We start from the raw sequence: 10,687 nt of genomic DNA, 5'->3' as shown, positions 1-10,687 counted from the left end.
CAACTATGACTGTTCACAGCGCACTTGTACGCACACACACATTCTTGGAAAATGCTCTTTCAAGAGCCATGATCAGTTAAGCGTGTCAGCCGTGAGCTTTTCTAGGCGTAGGCCTACATTTGCGCTCAGCGCTCTGAATGAGGCAAAATATTAATGTTCGCGTTGAAATCCTCATACCGCCAATGTCTGATAAAATATGTACATGAAATTTAATTGTGTGGCGCATCTGTTATTGTTCTTGAAGATAACAACAAATTAATTGTTTTTCAATGAGTCAGCGAAGACCTACCATCAATTTAAGAACTCTTTCTGGCATGTCAATTAACAGCAGACTAATGTCTCAAATGACTTTAAAATCCGTATGAACTTTCCCACATGTGTTACTACTGTTAGCACAAATCACCGCAACGTTGAAGGCAATGCGTTGAGGAGTTACGAAAACGTACCGGTTTTTGTCTCATTACCCACTAAAACTGCCTTTTACAGCTTCTCAGAGGAATGACACCTACACAAATCAACATGCCTTAATGTCAGTGTTTGACCAGATATGTGAACAAAACTGACTGATTTGGATGCAGATTTGATTGTTTTTTCTATTGACGTGCAGAAGATGTTTTGTTTTGGCAGTTCTGATTTTTTGTCAATTTTAACGCGGGAACATTGATTTTGCGAATTTGATTTTGCAGGGTGTCTGTGTTGTATGTTCCACTGTATAAACACTATGTCATATAAACCCAATCTGCTTTCTGAATAGGTTTGGGGAATGAATGGCTTTTTTCAGTCATATACAGGATAAACCAAAAAAATGTAACACTAAAACAATGCTAATAACTTCTACATCTGTTGACCGAATCACTTTATTTTTAAGGTACATAAACCGCAGCCAGTGCATGACCCTTCCACAAAGTGGACATTTTGTAGATCAAATGTAACTGGTCAAATGGTCTGACTTTTGTCAAAAAATAAATTCCAAATTTGGCGGTCGATTCACTAAAACGAAGTTTGACTATGAACGGTATCAATACTTACTTAATTTAAACCCTCCAGACTTTTAGCTTTTATATTATCTGAATGTCCGAGTATACACCCCCTAGATCATCGGTGACCTGAAGAAAGCAGTTATATACTCATAGACAGACGCGTGTGAAGCATGTTTAAATGTGGAGTACGCTCATTTAAAAAAAAAATACACCAAGTTTATTTGAGAATACTCCAAGTCCAAAACAGGGATTCCCAGGTCTGAATGTTGATTAAGGTATACTTTTGTGATTCGAATTGCCCCGAATGTTACAATCTTGAGCGCTTAGATCGGGCAAGTTTGGCTACCGCTCAATTTTAAAACCCGTACCGTTGAGTCGATCCCCAAAATTGGGAACTTAATTTAAAATTGCACAAAAGTCAGCCTATTTGATCTTCAAAATTGTCACTTTGTAGAAGGGTCATGCATAGGCTGAAGTTTATGTCCACAAATGTAGGTTATTAACTTGTTGTGGGTTGCATTGTTTTTGGGTCAACCTGTATTTGGTTTTTTTAATAAACGGCCTCATCATAAAGATTTGCCCTCAAACGGATCTGCCTACTTTTTATGACGAGTATTATAGTTGGCTCAGTGGCTAAAGAAACATTCTACAGGATGAATAAACAAACAAACAAATCTCATGATTCTCTGTGTTTTAATGTGTGTGTGTGTGTGTGTTTTGGGGAGTTTGTTTTGGTTTTTAGTGAGAGGATGGCTGGTGGTTTGGATGGGGTGAAAAGCTGAGTGACACTGTGATTGTGGATAATTAAATTGTTGTTGCTGCTGTCAATTTCAAGGCACCGTTCTTCTTGCAAACGCCAAGTTTGGCTTGCTATTTTATATCTGCATGGGCTCTTACATGAGGTTAGGCCATCTATACACTTTGATACATACCAAACATTTACATTCTGACTGGGTCATGTGCAAAGTTGGAATGTTTGAATGAATACATTTTGCGGATTGATGCCAGTAGAAGTTAAACAAATTAATTGATCAAACATTCCAACACTTCAAAGTAAACACACGTGTTTTTGACAGCTGGTATATGTTAAAGTGGAGGGATGGTTTTATTCCACGTGAAGCCTGCATGCCACATCTGAGACGTTGAGCGAAATCGTTTACACAAAATATGCAATCATTGTTTATCATCATTTAAATTAAAACGTTCATACACAATGACACAACAAATGTTGTCGGAAACTCAAAAGAACACATGAAAGAATAAAAGATGATCAATGCAGCAAAACGCGCCACTTGTACAGAGTGGGTTACAATTTCATTCTTTGTTTAATTTAGCCTTCACATTTCCCTTATCATATCTTATATTTTAACATCGTTCTGTTCTTGTCAGCTTGAAATGTTTGCAGTTTTTACTCACGAAACAGGTTAGTCTTCTGAAGTCAGTGCAACATCAAAGCTAAAATTTCACACATGAGATGCATTTTGATGATCAGCTCTACCATACCGAAGCAATTGGCGCAGATTAATTTTCAAATGATGTTCAAGCAACAGCTAGCTTCCTTATAGACAGAGTGTCTAAGTTACAAAATATAGTCATCTCAGTATCCAACTTCATTACCTCTGTTTCTTTGCTTGCTTAGAAGAACTTCTCAGAGTGTTTGCGGCATTCATCAAACAAGATCATACACATTAAAATATTGTCACTTCCTACTCATTGAATAATGTATTCATTGTATCTAATTATTCATGTTAAAGACCAGCACAAAATTGCAATCATATAAATATGTCACTGACATAAAGTATTCTACCCGATCTGGAAAAAAGGAAGAAAATCATAAGTGCATGATTCAAATCACTGATGATGTCTTGTAATTCGGTAGTGTTTCCAGTTTTTCCGGTTTTATGGTCGTTTAACTCTCCATCGGTGAACCATGCAATTATTTCTCTTCAACGATTACTCGGTCTCTACTGACAACTCTAAACTCCACAAAACACGACTTTTTTTCAGTTCAGAAATGTCAGTTTCGCTCCCATAAATTGAAACACAAACTTAAATACATCCATACATCATTGTCTGTTACAAAGTTCCAGCTTTGCTTTAAAATGCACAATCAGTATGAGGGACACGGACTTTTCCCCAGTACATACCGACTGAGCCATCACTCAAATCTTCGACGACACTGACTCAGCCTATATGCTGCGTACATCTCCCCGGTCGGGCAGTTTTAACTCTCGTAATGTGCGGAAGAACTGAGAGAAACATTTGCGTTCTGCCTATGTTTGTCTTGTTTGCTCGCCAAAATAATATTGCATCGATCAACCACTCAAGTTCGCACTGTTACCATGCTCCCAATCCCATGCTGGTTTGTTTACCACTTTCGAAGGTGAAGAGTTCACTGCGCCTGCGCAGTGACGGGGATTCCCCGTGACGTCACTTGAAAGTTATGACCTACTCTTTTTGTTGGTAACTTAGTAGTCTCGACCAAGTTCGCTCTCATGCATTGCAGACTGACTAAATCTGTAGTTACAAACTGCGTAGTTCGAACCTACGTTTAGTTGCTAACTATAATAGTCTCCATTCATGCATTCCACTACTGAACAAGCAGCACAGTGCTCCTATGAGGATTCTGGCGTCCGTGTTAGGACAAATGGAATCAATGTCCAAACTTGTACCGCTGGGACGAGTGTTCAAGCGTCCTTTTCAGTCAGCTCTAGCAGCGGCTTGCGATCCGGCCTCTCAAGGCTGGGAGGTGTCTGTTCCCCTTCGGGACTGGTTTCGTCGCACAACCAATCAATGGTTGCAGACGGAATGGATTTTGCAGGGCGTTCCGATTGTCCTTCCGTCCTACAGTGCAGAGCTTTGCACAGATGCCTCCATGGTGGGATGGGGTGCTCATTTGGAACAGCACACGGCCTCAGGCCTCTGGGATGCTGTCCAAATGAAATCCCACATCAACAGACTCGAACTCGAAGCTGTGGCGCAGGGCCTTCTGGCTTTTCTGTCTCATCTGCAAGACAAGCATGTGCGTGTCCTGACGGACAACACCACGGTTGCGGCTTATATCAACAACCAGGGCGGAGTTCGCTCTCCCTCCCTGTCGCTGAGAGCGTGTCAGATTCTGACCTGGTGCCAACAACAGCGGATCGTTCTGTCCGCGAAACATCTTCCGGGACGGTTGAACGTTGTGGCAGACGCTCTCAGCCGGTCTTCCCGTGTGATTCACACGGAGTGGACTATCACGCATCACGCACTCCAGCGGCTTTGGGTCCATTTCGACAAGCCACAGATCGATCTGTTCGCGACACGGTTTTCAAAGAGACTTCCTCTCTTCGTTTCCCCGTGTCCGGATCCAGAGGCAATGGCAGTGAACGCCATGGAACTGGATTGGTCGGGCCTGGTTGCGTACGCGTTTCCTCCACCATCCCTGCTCGGGAAAGTGTTACGAAAAGTGGAGATGGAGCGGCCCTCTCTGGTGTTAGTAGCTCCTTTGTGGACAAGCCAACACTGGTATCCGGACCTACTGCGCCTGTCTCGAGGCTCTCCCGTCCCTCTCAATCTAGTAAAGGGAGAGCTTCTACAACCAAGAACAGGCATTCCTCACGGAAATCCGCAGTCTCTGCGTCTTCACGGGTGGATGTTGTGAGAAATTCTCTTCTGCACGCAGGTGCTTCAGACATCACTGTTTCGTTGATTCAAAAAGCTCACAGAGCTTCCACAAGTTCGGTTTATACCTCACACTGGAAAGCTTGGAATACTTGGTGTCAGTTAAACAACGTCAACCCAGTAGCGCCTAGGTCCATGCAAGTCGCTAATCATTTGGCTTGGTTGTCTTCACAAGGTTGTTCTGCCTCCTCCCTTAAGGTTAGAAGATCAGCTATATCTTCAACATTACGACAATTAGGGCATGTTATCAATCTTGGCGGTCCAATAGCTTCAGTGCTGAAAGGCGCCTCGATTGCAGATATTAAAACCAAACAACCAGTACCGGCTTGGGATCTCTTTCTTGTCCTTGAATTTTTGAGATCGTCAGACTTTGAGCCTTTGCATGCGGCAAGCTTACAAAATCTAACCCGCAAGACATTAATGTTACTGTTGTTAGCTACGGCCAGACGCGGTAGCGAGGTACATTCTTTATCTGGCCTGCAGAAAGACATTTCGTTTCAAGCAGACGGTTCCGTCTCGCTTAATTTTCGACCAGATTTTCTGGCAAAAAATCAGAGGCCAGATCAGCAATCACCAGTGATCACAGTTATGCCACTGTCTAATATCTTAGCTCCAAACGATCCAGATCTTATGAACTGTCCGGTTCGTGCGCTAACGACTTACTTATCTCGTACAAGCCCCATTCGGGCTAGTAGTCAGAAGCTGTTATTCATCTCCACGAACACAACTAGACACAAAGACATTGCCAAAGTCACTTTAGCAAAATGGGCTTCCACTCTCATTAGACAAGCCTATGTGTGGTGGCAGCAGAATGATGGTGGACGGTCTTCTCAGTTCATCCTTCCTCTCTCCTCGGCGAGGACTCATGAGACCCGTGCTTGGGCCTCATCTCTCGCTGTCCTCAAATCCAGGCGTCTATCTGAGGTCTTGGGCGCCGCTTACTGGAGATCAGAAGACGTCTTCCTGAATTACTATTTGAGGGACGTCGCTGCCACTCGTCCTGATGGATGCAATGTCCTACCTGCGGTCGTGGTTGCCGGGCAGGCTCTACCCAGAAATTAGGGTGAGTTATCTGTCTGCTTATATTCATGTTTTATGATCCCACCTCCTTAAGTAGCAATCTGCTATTTATGAGATTTGGGGAAGTAATATGTAATTTAATCAAAAATTTTAGTGTAAATTTTCATTTGATTAATATACTTACCCAAATCTCATATCAAATGCCCTCCCACCTACCCCGCTTTCAGACTTGCTCAGGCTTGTCAAGAAGTGAATTGAAGATGGCGGCCGCGTGTCACGTGGCGATAAGGGGAGCCTACCCTGAGGTATCACGTGGTCTAGTGACTGTTTATGTGATTTTTCTTTAGGGGAGTGGCTTCCCTTGTGTTACCAGGGAAGCGTGTTCAACGTTTAAGCACTTAACGGAAGTAAATTGCTATTTATGAGATTTGGGTAAGTATATTAATCAAATGAAAATTTACACTAAAATTTTTGATTATTCCCCCCTCTGCTTCTTTACCTCTGTAAACTTGTAGGGGTAGTTATTTTTCGATAATGACCCAGCAACCAAACAAATAACGACCCAGCAACAGCCTGAATCCTCGATAGTGCAATAGGTTGAGAAGTTGTTCCGTTTCGGTGCTACTTTTTGCGACTGAAAAGTTCCGAACGCTCTAACGTACGAAGTATACATCTCTGGAGCAAACAATACAAACATACCGCATTTAAATTAACAACTACAGGCCTGAACACATGAATCTTCATATAAAATCCATGAGTTCGGTTGTTTTCTGAATCTAGATTTGCCGTGCTCAAACGTTCATCACAAGCAATTTCCCGCAAGGCAAGTAACTCATACTTTGTCTAGCGACAAGAGTAGTTCCCCTTCTTTTCACTCAGTTTCTTCGACAACAGACTGCAATCCGACGGTCAGTTTTCAACAATATTTCATTTAATAAACAGATCACACGCAACCAAATGCACACATCTCATCAATTTAAACAACATAAAGCGGTTTCATACACTATTTTCCCCAGAAAACTGAACTTCATACAGTTTTTAACGTTGGAACACGGGTGCAAAAGTTCGTCTGCTAGTCCCATTTGACGAAAGAACATTATCCTAAGCGATACCAAAACATATATAGAACACACAATATCTGCCTTTGCCGCCACAGCAGAATAACAGCATATCTGTGTACTTGATTTTAGTCCAAAATAGGAAAACTGACAAGAAGTGTTAACAGAATGGAATGATTTGCACGGAACTATACAACCGCGCATTAATCGATCGCCTGCGCAGGTTGACTGGTTGAGTGAATAGGATTCGATCAAACTTTCGCAAAAAACCTCCTCTTTTCTTTGAATAACTGAAGAAAGGAGGAATAAAGAGGTTACACACCTCGTCTCAGTGATTATAAAAAATAATGGTCTCAGTTCGCGGTCATGAAAAAGCGTGTAACCTCTACTTCTTCGCTCTTTTCCTGTGATCAAAATGACACTCATGCACAAACAGTATTTTAGTTTGCAAATTTTATATTGCACAAATGTGTTTGTCCTTAAACTCACCTGGAATTTTGTTAACATGTCAGATTCGTAGATGAACTTCTGAGGGTTGGTACCAGCCCTTGTGATGCAAACTAACCCATGCTTCCCCACTATTGTCTCTATCTGCAGAAAGATAGGAAAATCTGATGCACATCAAAAATGAGTGTGAAACATCTGTTCTCACATCTTTCAAAATTCACACATCTGTAATTTACTCTGTACAAATGTAGTTTGGATATGCATTACAGTGCTGTGTAAATCTGGACAACAAACACACAAGATCTGCATACTGATGATGAAACAGCAATAATTAAAACAATGAAAAATTCAATTCTGAACCTTTATACAAAAATACAAAAAATCTATTCAGAAAAAGTCTGTAAGTTTATTTTTTAAAAGAGTTTCTAACTCTCTAACTCGATCCTTTCATTAGTGGGTGAAAAATAACTAGTAATAATCAAGTCTTGGAAAAAATGGTGATTGATTAATTAGAGGAAGAAGAGATCTGATGGTAGTGGTCAACTAGCAGGAACGTCTTTTGGATGCGTGTCTTGAACTTTAAGGAAATGTACAGACCTTTTGAACGGAAAATCTAATGCAGCGATCAAGGTCTTTAAACTTAAAGAGGGAAAGTCTTAAATTGTGAGTGGTGTGTGTGTGTTAGTGGTGTGTGGTGTGAGTGGTGTGAGTGGTGTGTGTGTGTGTGTGAGTGGTGTGTGGTGTAAGTGGTGTGAGTGTGTGTGTGTGTGTGATGCAGACAGTATAAGATGTTTGGTGGCTTGTTGACAGACCAGCTTTTTTGTTGGTCCAAGGGGACCATATCGTCTTTTGTTTCATCTTTATCGACCAAGGCCGAAGGCCGCGGTTGATAAATATGAGACAAAAGGCGATATGCTCCCCGAGGACCAACAACAAAATGCTGGTCTGACGACAAGCCACCAAACATCGTTTGTGTCATCATTTCGGTTGTGCAACAAAATGCACAATAACCCACAGGGAGACGAATTTTTAGAATCCAACTCCGGGCCACAAAGCATCGTCACAGTAGCTCGAGATAACACGTTCAACCTTGTATGTGACGTCAAACGTAGCTTGTTGGCGCTTTTCTTCCAGTCTGAAAATGTACAGAGCTGCGATCATACGTGTGAGTTCAGTAAGTGTTGAGCATATTTCTTTTCTTTTTAAGTGTTTATGACTTTTCGTTGTGGATTTTGCCATTACAGAGATAAGTTGCAAATTGACCATGAGTCGCCGCGGTAATTATCAACATTGATTGGGTCTTTGAGAGTGAATGCTTACAATCGTTGTCCTCGGAAACACAAATCCAAAGCCGCGATGGTTCCACACATCAAACAATCAGCCTTATTGGCTTTTACTTTGACAATCCACGTTTCACCTGAAAGCTCAAACCCATTCACCACCTCGATTTATTGCACGGGGAACATGAGATTTATTTCCCAGGTGTTTGTGAATGAAAACTCGTGAAAATGATGACAATAATGGTTTATTCATTAGGCCAATTGCCCCTTATGAAAGGGTGTGAACAGTGCAAATTACATGCAATGTTAACTTTTTGCTCACACCAATATGGCAATATGGCCCAATGAATAAACCATCTGTGTGTGAGAGAGAGAGAAAGAGAGAGAGGCGGATGGTGGGGGAGTGTGTTGTGTCAGAAAGAGAGGGAGAGAGTGACTGTGAAGTGAAAATGTGCATGCATGCATATGTGGGGAGAACAATATAACATTAAGTTAGCAGGCAGACACTGACTCCAGGAACTATTTTCATTCGAGCACAGAAACACACATACATCTTCATCAGACCACAGGCCTGGCGTTCCAAATGACTCCAACAGGTCAGCTCCACACAGCAGCTTCAGTACAGGTGGTTCTTCCGACCCGGCAACTATCCTGGGTGCTGAGTTGTCCACTTCATCTGAAACAAAGGCAAACTAATTTGTCAAGTAAATCTTTAATTGTCAAACAAAAAGAAAGGTTAGTAATAGTAACTGGAACGTTTAATGGTACACCAAAGGAGACACTGACTAGTGTGTCATCCAGTGGTCTTTCAAGTGGAGAGACAAACGAATAATAATGAGAAAAGGAATACAAAATTAATTTAAAGCCCAGCTAAAGCCGTCCTTGCTTCTTCCAACTCAAGACAGCTTGAGTCAGATTTGCAGGGATTCTAGCTGTCTAATGAGTCAGATTTGCGGGGACTCTAGCTGTCTTGAGTCAGATTTGTGGGGACTCTAGCTGTCTTGAGTCAGATTTGCAGAGACTCTAGCTGTCTTGAGTCAGATTTGCGGGGACTCCAGCTGTCTTGAGTCAGATTTGTGGGGACTCTAGCTGTCTTGAGTCAGATTTGCGGGGACTCTAGCTGTCTTGAGTCAGATTTGCGGGGACTCTAGCTGTCTTGAGTCAGATTTACGGGGACTCTAGCTGTCTCGAGTCAGATTTGCGGGGACTCCAGCTGTCTTGAGTCAGATTTGCGGGGACTCTAGCTGTCTTGAGTCAGATTTGCAGGGATTCTAGCTGTCTAATGAGTCAGATTTGCGGGGACTCTAGCTGTCTTGAGTCAGATTTGTGGGGACTCTAGCTGTCTTGAGTCAGATTTGCAGAGACTCTAGCTGATCCTGCAAATCTGACTCAAAACAACAGCATGGGTGCATGCATGTGGGGTATGAAAACTCGGTTTGAAAAGTTTTTAGAGCCAGATCAATACCATGTGATTACTTTTAATCTGCCTTAAGTCAGACCCGAAAGTTTACTTTATGTTTTTTCAGCAATCCTCTTCCAGAGCGCTTCTGGCTTCAGGTACCGCTACATGCACCCATGCCACAGAAGGAAAAGTTAAAGGGCAAATGTATACTTTCCTTGTGCAGTTTCATGTTATAGTTCACTTCAGTTTTTTCACATGCTTGTGTATTTCTTGTTAACAAGTGCAACAATCTACTTCTTCGCTAGGTATTCAATTCATTCCTAAATAGACTAGTTTAGGCAACAGAGTCAGAGAGTCATGATCAATAAATGATCAGCTTTGGAGCAATTGTGATATAACAGTGTCACTATCTATTTACCCATCTGTTCATCAATAACTCAATCAACAATGCATCAACCATTCATACCAAGCGCTCAGTATCTTATACAGTGCATAAGACCTTGAACTAAAGGGAAATCTACTGATGTTATGAATGGAAAATCTAATTCAGACAGGTCTTAAAAAAGTATGGAGAGATTTAGTCTCAAGTGGTGAACACTCACTGTGTATGTGTGCGTGTGTGTTTGTATGTGTGTAGACGTGCGTGTGTGAATGTGTGTTTGTATGTGTGTAGACGTGCGTGTGTGCATGTGTGTTTGTATGTGTGTAGACGTGCGTGTGTGCATGTGTGTTTGTATGTGTGTAGACGTGTGTGTGTGCATGTGTGTTTGTATGTGTGTAGACGTGTGTGTGTGCGTTTGTATGTGTGTAGACGTGCATGTGTGCATGTGAGTGAGA

At 41.9% G+C, this 10,687-nt stretch overlaps 1 protein-coding gene across 2 annotated transcripts in view; it reads right to left on the bottom strand.

Moving 5' to 3' along the window:
* The window catches only part of LOC138981079 (nicotinamide/nicotinic acid mononucleotide adenylyltransferase 3-like), a 70,106-nt gene that overhangs the window by 29,193 nt on the left and 30,226 nt on the right, over positions 1–10,687 (bottom strand). For both annotated transcript variants that reach the window (XM_070353905.1, XM_070353906.1), the window contains 2 exons: positions 9,000–9,124; positions 7,211–7,312 (listed from right to left, as the gene is read on the bottom strand). In XM_070353905.1, the coding sequence (XP_070210006.1) occupies positions 7,211–7,312; positions 9,000–9,124 (227 nt within the window). The remainder of the gene's footprint in view (positions 1–7,210; positions 7,313–8,999; positions 9,125–10,687) is intronic.

Source organism: Littorina saxatilis, linkage group LG12 (genome assembly GCF_037325665.1).
Source record: "Littorina saxatilis isolate snail1 linkage group LG12, US_GU_Lsax_2.0, whole genome shotgun sequence".
NCBI lineage: Eukaryota > Metazoa > Mollusca > Gastropoda > Littorinimorpha > Littorinidae > Littorina > Littorina saxatilis.
This window is presented reverse-complemented; position numbering and strand designations above follow the sequence as displayed.